We start from the raw sequence: 13,842 nt of genomic DNA, 5'->3' as shown, positions 1-13,842 counted from the left end.
AGGCTGGAATGCAGTGGCGGGATCTTGATTCACTGCAACCTCCACCTTCTGGGTTCAAGCAATTCTTGTGCCTCAGCCTCCTGAGTAGCTGGGATTACAGGCCTGCACCACTATGCCCGGCTAAGTTTTTTAGTAGAGACGGGATTTTGCCATGTTGGCCAGTCTGGTCTCAAACTCTTGGCCTCAAGTGATCCTCCTGCGTTGGCCTCCCAAAGTGCTGGGATTATAGGTGTTAGCCACTGTGTCTGGCCAAACATTGTTGACTTAAATCAACAATGTTTGTTGCTGATTTCCATTAAAAGCTAGAAATTACTGGCTAGGCATGGTGGCTCATGCCTGTGATCCTAGCACTTTGGGAGGCTGAAGTGGGTGGATCACGAGGTCAGGAGATCAAGACTATACTGGCTAGCACTGTGAAACCTCGTCTCTATTAAAAATACAAAAAATTAGCCAGGTGTGGTGGTAGGCACCTGTAGTCACAGCTACTAGGGAGGCTGAGGCAGGAGAATGGTGTGAATCCGGGAGGCAGAGCTTGCAGTGAGCCGAGATTGCACCACTGCACTCTAGCCTGTCGACAGAGTCAGACTCCATCTCAAAAAAAAAAAAAAAAAAAAAAAAAAGGCTGGAAATTACTACAATGTCCACCATTAAGTTTCTGATAAATAAATAAAAAAAACCTTCATACATACTGGACTAAACTAAACCACAAAACAGAACTCTATCCATATCAGAAAACATTGTTTAATTTTAGGGAAAATGATACACATTTGTATACTAAAGTGCAATAATCCTCAGGATAGAGCAAGTGAAGAGATTATGGCACAGAACCATTCTTTGATTCTGTTTGCTTCTCAAATATTTCAAATACTTGCTTTACAAATATATACTATTTCCTTTTGAAACATGCCTCATATTCTTAGTATCTTTGTGCTGTGTTTGAAAGTAGGGTAGTATGGCCTTCTCAGGCAGTTCTACTTGGAGATGAGCACAGCACGCTCTCTTGTACTTCTCCTCCCTGTTCCCAACTGTTACAAATACAGTGAATGTTTATTTGGTCCACAACTGGGGACAGTAGAAAGGACACCAGCTTAGAATCAGTTCGAACCTGTGTCTGCTGCACAGCTGAATCCCGGGGAAAGTAAGTTACTTAATCTTTCTGAGTCTGATTTTTTTCACCTGGCATATGGCAATGAAAATACATGTATCTCAGATCTACTATGAGGACTAACAGAGGTAAATAAAGCACATAAACCCTTAGCACAATGCTGGGTGCATAATAGATGCTTTATAAATGACAATTATCAGTATTTTAGTTCAGTGTCTAAAGGACTTGTTTAGAGTTTTTAAGGTCTGCTTTCACAATTCTCCTTCAATGGGTAAATTCAAATGCTCAAGCCTCCTCTGGTATGCTACTCTGGAAAGTTAAGTGCTTATGAATGTCTTGCTTTTTTTTTTTTTTTTTTTTAACTATTTTTTAAAGCAAAATTTTCTACTTTCCTTTCTTATGACCATAGAGTCATTTAAAGAAGAGTGCTCTTATCCTCTTGATTTCCAAAGGGAATTTAACTTTAAGGTGCTTTTTATGTGCTTATGGTCAAATGTATTACTCTACACTATAAGTTGAATATTACATACTATTCATCATATACAAGCCCATCTAGCAAGACAGTCACAGTTTAAAACAGATTAATAATGTTAACTAAAAACTAAATCTTGCGAAAATACCTATATTATGCCCCCTAATTGATCTAAATTATGTCGTAAGATTAAATTTTTAAGTAATTAAAAATTAAGTAATTTTTGTAAGTAATTAAAAAAAAATTTTTTTTTTTAATTTCCAGCTCTTTTAGTGTAGCATGGCAGAAAGAACAATGCATATGCCCACACAAATATCTGCTGATGGAGATACAGTTAAGTATATCTTTCAAATATAACTCTGCATTTTGTACTTCAGTAAGATTATATAGCTTAAAAATATTGACTTGGTAAACTGATGTAGGCATAGATGATAAAGTCTTGTTTGTTATGTTTGGGCATGAATTAGCTTTTATACTAATTGGAGTTAAATATCAATGGTGATTTAGATAATTAATACATCTTTTTTGAGTCCGACGACCTTATTAGCAGTGCAAAAGACTATTTCTATTTAACACCAAAGAAATTCAAAGTAAAACTTCTGAATCTCCCAATAAGTGAGAAGAACAGTGCTGTTTTGATGGATATATTTGCAGAATGTATGTACTGACAATAAATAATTTTTTAATGAAGTTATTTTAGCAAATGGTTGGATGACTGCTTGCTGATTGCTTTACTGAGTGTGAGGTTAGAGCAAGTTTTTTTTTTTTTTAGATGGAGTCTGGCTCTGTTGCTTAGGCTGGAGTGCAGTGGCGCAATCTCAGCTCACTGCAACCTCTGCCTTCTGGATTTAAGCAATTCTCCCGCTTCAGCCTCCCAAGTAGCTGGGATTACAGGCACCCACCTTCATGCCCGGCTAACTTTTGTATTTTTTTAGTAGAGACAGGGTTTCACCATGTTGGCCAGCCTGGTCTCAAACTCCTGACCTCAGGTGATCTACCCACCTCAGTCTCCCAAAGTATTGGGATTACAGGTTACAGGCCACTGCACCCGGCCTGTCATTGCTTTTCATAAATAATCATCCTTTGAGAGGAATTTCTCAGAGACTGAACCATTGGCCTATGCTCATTCCATTTTATCTTTGGGCTGTGTTGTATATCAAATCATGGTTAATACTCCTTTGTTCACATGACACTAAAACATAAAATTTTAGAATTAGAAGAGATCCCAAAAGCCAAATAGTCAAACATTAATCTGATATAGAAAAACTAGCAACAAATCCTTTAGCAAGTATCTGTTTGGGCAGCTATAACAAAATACATTAGACTTGGTAATTTATAAACAATAGAAATGCATTGCTCACAGTTCTTAGAGGATGGGAAGTCCAAGATCAAAGGACCAGCAGGTTTGGTGTTAGGTGAGGGCTTACTCTCTGCTTCAAAAATGGCTTCTAGCTGTGTCCTCACATGGCAGGAGAAGCAAACAATGTCGCTCAAACTTCTGTTATAAATGCAGTAGTCCTATTCATGTGGGTGGAGCCGTATGACCTAATCACCTCTCCAAGGCTCCGTTTTTTTAAACATTTAAATGATGTGTAATATTAATACATATTGATGGGGTATAGGCAATATTTTGTTGTATGCATAGAATATATAATAATCAAATCAGGGTACTTCATGTGTCTATTACCTCGAATATTTATTATTTCTATGTTTTGGGAACATTTCAAGTCCCTTCTTTTAGCTGTTTATATAATACATTGTTATAAACTGTAGTCTCCCTACTCTACTATAGAACATTAGAACTTATTTTTTTCTGCCTAACTGAATGTTTGAACCCACCAGCCAACCTCTGTTCATCCCCCTACTACTCACACACCCTTCCCAGCCTCTGGTAGCTATCATTCTACCCTGCTTCTATGAGATCAACCTTTTAAGCTGACGCATATGAGTGACATATTTGTCTTTCTGTGTCTGACTTACTTCACTTAACATAACGACCTCTAGTTCCATCCATGTTAATGCAAATGACAGGATTTCCTTTTTTTATGTGGCCAAATTCTATTTTGTTTTGTTTTGTTTTTTTTTTGAGATGGAGTTTCACTCTTGTTGCCCAGGCTGGAGTGCAATGGCATGATCTCAGCTCACTGCAACCTCCGCCTCCCAGGTTAAAGCGATTCTCCTGCCTCAACCTCCCAAGTAGCTGGGATTACAGGCATGCAACCCCATGCCTGGATAATTTTGTAGTTTTAGTAGAGATGGGGTTTCACCCTGTTGGCCAGGTTGGTTTCAAACTCCTGACCTCAGGTGATCCACCTGCCTCAGCCTCCCAAAGTGCTGAGACTACAGGTGTGAGCCACCACACCCGGCCCCAAATAGTATTTAAATGTGTATATATACAACTTTTTAAATCCATATATCTGTTGATGGACACTTAGGTTGATTCCATATTTTTGCTGTGGTGAATACTGGTTCAATAAACACAGGGATGCAGAGATCTCTTCTATATACTGATATTTTTTCCTTTGGGTATATACCAAGTAGTAGGATTGCTGGATCATATGGTAGTTCCATTTATATTGGAAACGAAGAATGAGAGAAGGAGAGGGAGGAAGGGAGAGAGGGATACAAGAAGTGAAGGGAGGGGTTGAAAAAAGAGTGACTAGGATCATAATAGAACTTAAGTTTCCATATCTTAGCTATTGTAAATAATGCTGCAATGAACACAGAGCATCACACATCCTGATTTAAAATTATATTACAAAGCTATAGTAATCAATATAGTATGGCACCATCATAGAAACAGAAACATAGACCAGTGAAACACAATAGAGCTCCGAGAAATAAATCCAAACATTCATGGTTAGCTAATTTTTGAAAAGGGCACCAAGAGGACATACTGAGGAAAAAATCATCTCTTCACTAAATGGTTCCAGGAAAACAGAATTTCTACAGGCAAAAGAATGATATTTGGACCATTATCTTACACTATATCAAAAATCCAACTCAAAATAGATAAAAGACCTAAAAGTAGGACCTGAAATCATAAAACTCTGAGGAGAGAACATAGGGGAAAATGTCCTTGACATTGGTCTTGACAGTAATTTTTTTTTTTTTTTTTTTTTTTGAGATGGAGTTTCGCTCTTGTTGCCCCGGCTAGAGTGCAGTGGCACAATCTCTGCTCACTGCAACATCCGCCTCCTGGGTTCAAGCGATTCTCTTGCCTCAGCCTCCCAAGTAGCTAGGATTATAGGAGCCCACCACCACCCCCGGCTAATTCTGGGGGCTGAAAATTGGACATCTTATGTAGAACCATAGAAACTGAGATAAGTAGATTTTATGTCTGCAGCTGACATGCCTTTTCTTTTACTAGGCCTTTAGTACAGAGGTTTGTGTTTCTCTGAGTAAAGCTGGGCTTGAGATTTGTTGCTATAGTGTGATTCTTACTATCCTATGTGCTTTTTTTTTTTTTGGATGGAGTTTCACTCTTATTGCCCAGGCTAGAGTGCAGTGGCACGATCTTGGCTCACTGCAACCTCTGCCTCCTGAGTTCAAGCGATTCTCCTGCCTCAGCCTCCTGAGTAGCTGGGATTATAGGCATGCACCACCATGCTCGGCTAATTTTGTATTTTTAGTAGAGATGGGGTTTCTCCACGTTGATCAGCCTGGTCTCAAACTCTCAACCTCAGGTGATCTGCCCGCCTCGGCCTCCCAAAGTGCTGGGATTACAGGCATGAGCCACCGCGCCTGGTCTACCCTATGGGCTTTGAATGTCTCTGGTGATACCTTGTGTTGAGGGTAGGGGTTGGTTTGCCAGAGGATGTTTTTCTGATGATGATTTCACCCTCAACCTTAAGTCTTCCTTTGGTGCTATGTCTCAGAATGAGTATGTCTCTTGCAATATCTCTTGCAGAGAATATGTATCTTGATAGCAGTTAGCCTGGTGATGAAGGTACGTGAGAATACTTTTTTATTTGATTGCCAGTCTTAGGCAAGCACTCTGCCTCTGGGCCCCAGGGGTATGACCTTCTCTTTCTCTTCTTCTGACATGGTTCTGAATCCATTGTGAATTTCTGTACATCTTCTAGGGCTTCAAGCTTTTTTTGTGTTCCCTACTTTCAGAAGCAATGTGCTTTCACCGCACCCTAAGAGAGTGCTTCTTGGCTCTTCACCCATAGATGAAGGCTTTTTTATTCTGTAGAGGAGAAAGTTCTGATTGGAGCTTCTTGCCGGCATTGCTGCTGTTGCATGTCCCAGTTCTGTAACTTGAGAGAGATTTTTTGTTTTTTCAGAGTTCTATCAATCTTTTACTGAGTGTCTAGTTGGGTTCAAGGAGAAAAAGTTTTTGAGGAGCTACAGATTATTTTTTGTTCTACAAAAAAGACACATGCACACTTCTCTTCTTTTCTCTTTTCTCTTTTTTGAGATAGAGTTTTTGCTCTTGTTGCCCAGGCTGGAGTGCAATGGCTCAATCTTGGCTCACTGCAGCTTCTGCCTCCTGGGTTCAAGTGATTCTCCTGCCTCAGCCTCCCAAGTAGCTGGGATTACAGGCATGTGCCACTGCACCTGGCTAATTTTTATTTTTATTAGAGACAGGGTTTCACTATGTTGGTCAGGCTGGTCTCAAACTCCCAACCTCAGGTGATCCGCCTGCCTCAGTCTCTCAAAGTGCTGGGATTAACAGGTGTGAGCCACCACACCCGTCCTGTTTTCTTTTTTAAAAATTTGAGACAGAGTCTCGCTCTGTCACCCAGGCGGGAGTGCAGTGGCGCAATCTTGGCTTACTGCAAACTTCGCCTCCCTGGTTCAACCGATTCTCGTACCTCAGCCTCTTGAGTAGCTGAGATGACAGACATGCACCACCGCGCCCAGCTAATGTTTGTATTTTTACTAGAGACAGGGTTTCACCATGTTGGCCAAGCTGGTCTCAAACTCCTGACCTCAAGTGATCTGCCTGCCTCAGCCTCCTAAAGTGTTAGGATTAGGGGTGTGAGCCACCGCACCCGGCCTGTACTTGTTTTCATCTCAGCTCTATTCACAATAGCTGAGACATTGAATCTACCTAGGTATCCACCAATGGCAGATTGGATTAAAAATGTGGTACATGGCTGGGCACGGTGGCTCACACCTGTAATCCCAGCACTTTGGGAGGCCGAGACTGATGGATAGTCTGAGGTCAGGAGTTTGAGAGCAGGCTGACCAACATGGTGAAACCCTGTCTCTACTAAAAATACAAAAACTTAGCTGGGCGTGGTGGTGGGCAACTGTGATCCCAGCTACTCAGGAGGTTGAGGCAGGAGAATTGCTTGAACTTGGGAGGTAGAGATTGCAGTGAGCTGAGATTGCACCACTGCGCTCCAGCCTGGGTGACAGAGCGAGATTCCGTCTCAAAAAAAAAAAAATGTGGTACATACACACCGTGGAATACTATGCAGCCATAAAAAATGAAATGTGTCCTTTGCAGCAACATGGGTGCTGCTGGAGGCCATTATCCTAAGTAAATTAATACCGAAACAGAAAACCAAATACCACATGTTCTCATTTACAAGTGGGAGTAAACATTGGGTACTCATAAACATACGAGTATGAGACTCATGCCATAGATGGCAACAATGGACACTAAGGACTACTAGAGGGTTGAGGGGGTGGTAGGGGCAGAAAATCTACCTGTTGAGTACTATGCTCAGTACCTGGGTGATGAGATCATTCACACCCTCAAACCTCAGCACATTCAATATCCCTGCATAACAAACCTGCACATGTACTCTCTGAATCTAAAAGTTGAAATTACAAATAAAAATTAAATACATACATTAAATCAAACCTTAATAAATTAAAAAATATAATTAATATACTCTTTATTCTCTACTTAGAATGACAGATTTCCAAATAAGGACAAATAAAAACCAAACCAGAAAACAAACAAACAAAAAACAGCTACAGGGCTGGGTGCAGTGGCTCACACCTGTAATCCCAGCACTTTGGGAGGCCGAGGTGGAGGATCACTAGGTGAGGAGTTCAAGACCAACCTGGCCAACATAGTGAAACCCATCTCTACTAAAAATACAAAAATTAGCCAGGCATGGTGGCGCGGCTGTAATCACAGTTACTCAGGAGGCTGAGTCAGGAGAATCACTTGAACCTGGGAGGTGGATGTTTCAGTCAGCCGAGATTGCGCCACTGCACTATAGCTTGGGCAACAGAGTGAGACTCTGTCTCAAAAAAAAAAAAAAAAAAAAAGAAAAAGAACAAAAGAAAGAAAGAAAAAAGCAGCTACAGGTGATTCCTGTTTATGGCTCAAAGTTTTTACTTGTCTGCCAAGGCATGGTCTAGCAATTAGGTCCTTGCTTTAGAACTCTTCTCATGTCTGTGTCTTTCTTGCCTAGAAAAGTTAATGTTCCCATCTTGTCTTTTCCTGTGGGTTTCTGTCTCTCCTTCAATTCTGGAACAATTTTTTGACCTGAAACATCAGTACTAGGATGAGTTAAAAAAAAAAGTTGTGATCTTGCCTTAGTCCATTATTTTATTCCTGTAGTGTTAGTAGTGATGTCTTTTTTCTGCTCTCTACATCTCTGAGCAGAAACTAGAAATGAATATAACTGATTTTTGTATATTGACTTTATAGCTTTTAATTTCGATATATTCTCTTAGTAATTCTGGTAGATGCTCTGTAGATTCTTGTATATTTTCTACCTTTTTTCAATATAAAATAACAAACTCTTTTGAATATTTATGCTTTTTGTTTGCCTTATTGACTGGTAAGAACCTCCAGTAAAATATATAAAAATGACAAGAGCTGACATCTCTGCTTTATTTTCAGTCTTGTGAGGAAAGCACTCAGATGTTTACTATGAAGTCTGATGTTAGATTTAAAGTTTTTTCTAATATAGTTTTTATCAGATTGAGGAAGTTCTCTTTAATTCCTATTTTACTAATAGACTTTAAAAATCACAAATGGGTATTCAATTCATCAAATATAATATTTTTCATTTATTGAGTCAGTCATATGGTGATTTTACTTTATACTATTAATATGGTGAAATATGTTTATTGATTTTTTTAATTTTTAATTTTTTTTTGAGACAGGGTTTTACTCTGTTACCCAGGCTGCAGTGCAGTGGCACAATCATAGCTCACCACAAGCTCTAACTCCTGGGCTTAAGTGATCCTCCTGCCTCAGCCTCTGGAGTAGCTGGGACAACGAGCATGTACTACCACACCCAGCTATTTTTTTAATTTTTATTTTCAGTAGAGACAGGGTTTCACTATGTTCCCCAGACTGGTCTCGAATTCCTGAGCTCAAGCAATCTTCCAGCCTCAGCCTCCCGAAGTTCTGGGATTACAGGCATGAGCCACCATGCTCAGCCCTTAATTTTTAATTTTTATGGGTACATAGCAGGTCTATATATTTATGGGGCACATGAGATATTTTATTATAGGCACATAATGTGTAATAATCATATCAGGATAAATGGGGTATCCACTACCTTAAGTATTTTTCATTTCTTTGTGTTAGAAACATTTCAATTGTACTCTTCATTCTTCTAAAATGTACAATTTATCGTTGACTATAGTCACCCTGTTGTGCTATCAAATACTGGACCTTATTCATTCTATCTAACTATATCCTTGTACCCATTAACCATCCCCTCACCACCCTCACTACCCTTCTTAGCCTCTGATAACCATCCTTCCACTCTCTATCTCCATGAGTTCAATTGTGTTAATTTTTAGCTCCCACAAATAAGTGAGAACATGTGAAGTTTGTCTTTCCGTGACTCGCTTATTTCACTTAACATATTGTTAGGTTCCATCCATATTGTTGGAAATGACAAGATCTCATTCTTTTTGATGGCTGAATAGTATTCCATTGTGTATATGTACCACATTTTCTTTGTCTATTTATCTGTTGATGGACATTTAGCTTGCTTCCAAATCTTTGCTATTGTGAATAGTGCTGCAACAAACATGGGAGTGTAGAGATCTCCTCGGTGTACTAGTTTCTTTCTTTTGGGTATATACCTAGCAGTGGGATTGCTGGATCATACAGTAGTTCTATGTTTAGTTTTTTGAGGTACCTCCATACTGTTCTCCATACTAATTCACATTCCCATCAACAGTGTAAGAGGATTCTCTTTTTTCTACATTCTTGCCAGCATTTGTTATTGCCTGTCTTTTGGGTAAAAAACACTTTAACTCAGGTGAGATGATATATCATTTTAGGTTTGATTGGAATTTCTCTGATGGTCAATGATGTTGAGCACCTTTTTATATACCTGTTTGCCATTTGTATGTCTTCTTTTGAGACATGTCTGTTCCAATCACTTGCCAGTTTTTAAATTGGATTATTAGATTTTTTCCTATTGAGCTATTTGAGCTTCTTACATATTCTGGTTATTAATCCCCTATCAGGTGGATAGTTTGCAAATATTTTCTCCCATTCGGTGGGTTGTCTCCTCACTTTGTTAATCACTTTCTTTGCTGTGCAGAAGCTTTTTAATTTGATATGATCCCATTTGTCCATTTTTGCTTTGGTTTCCTGTGCTTGTAGGGCATTATCCAAGAAGTATTTGTCCAGGTCAATATCCTGGAGAGTTTCCCCAATGTTTTCTTTTAGTAGGTTCATAGTTTCACGACTTAGATTTATATCTTTAATCCATTTTTATTTGATTTTTATATATGATGAGAGATAGGAGTCTGTTTTCATTATTTTATGTATGGATATCCAATTTTCCCAGAACCATTTATTGAAGAGATTCTTCTTTCCCCACTGTATGCTCTTGGCACCTTTGTCAAAAGTGAGTTCACTGTACATGTTTGAATTTATTTCTGGGTTCTGTATTCTGTTCCATTTGTCTATATGTCTGTTTTCATGACAGTACCATGCTGTTTTGGTTACTGTAGTTCTATATTATAATTTGAAGTCAAGTAATGTGATTCCTTCAGTGTACCCAGAATACTCAGCATTGCTTTGAATATTCTGTGTCCTTTGTGGGTACATGTAAATTTTAGGATTACTTTTTCTATTTCTTTCTTTTTTTTTTTTTTTTGAGACAGAGTCTCGCTCTGTTGCCAAGTCTGGAGTGCAGTGGCACGATCTCGGCTCACTGCAGGCTCTGTCTCCCAGGTTCACGCCATTCTCCATTCTCCTGCCTCAGCCTCCCAAGTAGCTGGGACTAAAGGCACCTGCCACCATGCCCAGCTAAATTTTTTGTATTTTTGGTAGAGACGGGGTTTCACCATGTTAGCCAGGATGATCTCGATCTCCTAACCTCGTGATCTGCCTGCCTTGGCCTCCCAAAGTCTGGGATTACAGACATGAGCCCCTGCTCCCGGCCTATTTTTTTCTATTTCTGTGGAGAATGTCATTGGTATTTTGATAGGCATTGAGTTAAATATGTAGATCGCTTTCAGTGGTACAAACATTTTAACGATATTGATTCTTTCAGTCCATAAACATGGAATATCTTTTCATTTTTTTGTATCCTCTTCAGTTTCTTGTATCAATATTTTATAGTTTATCATTTATGGATTTTTGAGTGCTGAACTAACCTTGCGTTTCTAGAATAAATGTCAATTGTTTTAATATATAATCTTTTATATACAAGTGAATTGATTTGGTAATGTTTTTTAAGATTAAACAAAAAAAAACTCCGTGCAGTATGATTTCTTCTAAATGAAATTCTAGAAGTAAAATTATAGCAACTGAAAACAGATGAGAGGTTGCCAGGATTGAGGGATGAGGGTTATGAATTGACTGAATAGGGATAAGAGGGAAAGCTTTAGGGATGTCAGAAATGTTCTATATGGTGATCATGATGGTGATTACATTACTATACACATTCGTTAAAATTCATCAAATGGTGCACATAAAGTTGGTAACTTTTATTATATATAAATTATTCCTCAATAAAGCTAGCTAAGTAACATATATTGAATTTTAGTAGAAAAAAGAAAGTTGCAGAGTTTCACTCTTGTAGCCCAGGCTGGCGTGCAATGGCGCGATCTCGGCTCACTGCAACCTCTGCTTCCCAGATTCAAGCAATTCTCCTGTCTTAGCCTCCCAAGTACCTAGGGTTACAGGCCTCTGCCGCCATGCCTGGCTAATTTTTTTTGTATTTTTAGTAGAGACCAGGTTTCACCACACTGGCCAGGCTGGTCTTGAACTCCTGACCTCTGGTGATCTGCCTACCTCGGCCTCCCAAATTGCTGGGATTACAGGTGTGGGCCACTGTACCCGGCCATGTATGTGTTTTTAAAATTTAATACCTCTATATTTGTGTATATAAAAGTATTTTTTAATGTTTAGAATCATAAAAATCATAAAAATAGGGAAAAGAGGAAGGAGATAGGATGTGGGGAATAGTCAAATGGAATATTATCTTTCATGTCAATATTTCAGTTGTTAAGAAAAATTTATTTGCACACTCACTAGTTGCACAATTAAAATTAAATTTAATTATGGTAGTAAAAAAGAATTTTTGCAGTTATGCACATGACAGAAATTAATGTATAATTTTCTCTTTTTGTGATATCTTTGCCAGGTGTTTTTTCTTCGTTTGTTTGTTTTTCTGAGATAGAGTCTCACTCTGTCGCCCAGGCTGGAGTGCATGGTGTAATCTCGGCTCACTGCAACCTCTGCCTCCTGGGTTCAAGGGATTCTCCTGCCTTAGCCTCCAAAGTAGCCGGGATTACAGGCACGTGCCACCATGCCTGGCTAATTTTTTATATTTAGTAGAGATGGGGTTTCACCATGTTTGTCAGGCTGGTCTCGAACTCCTGACCTCAGGTTATCCACACGTCTCGACCTCGCAAAGTGCTAGGATACAGGCGTGAGCCACTGCGCCTGGCTTGTCAGGTGTTTATATTGCCATTATATCTGGTTTCATAAAATACATTGGAAAAAATTCGCCTCTCTTCTGTTTTGTAGAGAGTTTGTGTGAATTTTTCTTTAACTGCTTGTTGATAGAATTCAATAGTGAAACTAGCAGGGCCTAGTTTCTTTTTTTTTTTGAGACGGAGTCTTGCTCTGTTACCCAGGCTGGAGTGCAGTGGCGCGATCTCGGCTCACTGCAAGCTCCACCTCCCGGCTTCACGCCATTCTTCTGCCTCAGCCTCCTGAGTAGCTGGGACTACAGGCGCCTGCCACCGCGCTTGGCTAATTCTTTTGTATTTTCAGTAGAGACGGGATTTCACCGTGTTAGCCAGGATGGTCTCGATCTCCTGACCTCGTGAGCCGCCCGCCTCGGCCTCCCAAAGTGCTGGAATTACAGGCTTGAGCCACCGCGCCCGGCCAGGGCCTGAAGATTTCTTTGTGGAAAGGTTTTTGACTGTAATTTCTTCAATAGATATATGACTCTTTAGATTTCCTATTTCCCGTTGTGTCATTTTTATAATTTGTTCTTTTCCAATGAAATTTATTTATTTTCAAGTTTGTTGGCAAAAGAGTTATTTCAAATTTATTGGCAAAATGTGTTCATAAATGTGTTTATAGTAGTCTATTATAATTTTGTTATCTGTGTGGTCTGTAGTAATGTTCTTTCATTTCTGCTATGAGCAATTTGTGTTTTGGGGGTTTTTTTGTTTGATTTTTGTTTTTTTGAGATGGAGTCTTGCTCTGTTGCCCAGACTGGAGTACAGTGGTGCGATCTCGGCTCACCGCAACCTCTGCCTCCCGGGTTCAAGAGATTCTCCTACCTCAGCCTCCTGAGTAGCTGGTATTACTGGCACATGCCACCATGCCCAGCTAATTTTTGTATTTTTAGTAGAGAGGGGGTTTTTCTATGTTGGTCAGGCTGGTCTCGAACTCCTGACCTCAGGTGATCTCCCTGCCTTGGCCTCCCAAAGTGCTGGGATTACAGGCGTGAGCTACTGTGCCCGGCTGTTTTGGATGTTTTTATTAGTCCAGCTAGGTGTTTATCAATCTTATCAATCTTTTCAAAACAGCAAATTTTTGCTTATTTAATTTTCTCTAACACATATTTCCTGTTTCTTTGCTTTCTGCTTTTATTTATTTATTTTTGAGATGTAATCTCCCTCTGTCGCCCAGGCTGGAGTGCAGTGGTCCAATTTCAGTTCACTGCAACCTCTGCCTCCCTGGCTCAAGGGATTCGCCTGCCTCAGCCTCCCAAGTAGTTGGGATTATAGGCTCCCACCACCATGCCCAGCACATTTTTGTATATTTAGTAGAGACAGGGTTTCACTCTGTTGGCCAGGCTGGTCTCGAACTCCTAACCTCAAGTGATCCACTTGCCTTGGTCTTTCAAAA

At 39.7% G+C, this 13,842-nt stretch overlaps 1 protein-coding gene across 1 annotated transcript in view; it reads left to right on the top strand.

Annotated features, from left to right (window-relative positions):
* Window positions 1-1,073: 1,073 nt before the first annotated feature.
* Window positions 1,074-13,842, top strand: part of SEPTIN14 (septin 14) — a 71,732-nt gene continuing 58,963 nt past the window's right edge. Inside the window, exons 1-2 of the mRNA XM_005549534.4 lie at window positions 1,074-1,138; window positions 1,842-1,910. Of these exons, the coding sequence (XP_005549591.3) occupies window positions 1,857-1,910 (54 nt within the window). The 5' untranslated portion in view covers window positions 1,074-1,138; window positions 1,842-1,856. The remainder of the gene's footprint in view (window positions 1,139-1,841; window positions 1,911-13,842) is intronic.

This window comes from Macaca fascicularis, chromosome 3 (assembly GCF_037993035.2).
Source record: "Macaca fascicularis isolate 582-1 chromosome 3, T2T-MFA8v1.1".
In the NCBI taxonomy this organism is placed as follows: Eukaryota; Metazoa; Chordata; class Mammalia; order Primates; family Cercopithecidae; genus Macaca; species Macaca fascicularis.
This window is presented reverse-complemented; position numbering and strand designations above follow the sequence as displayed.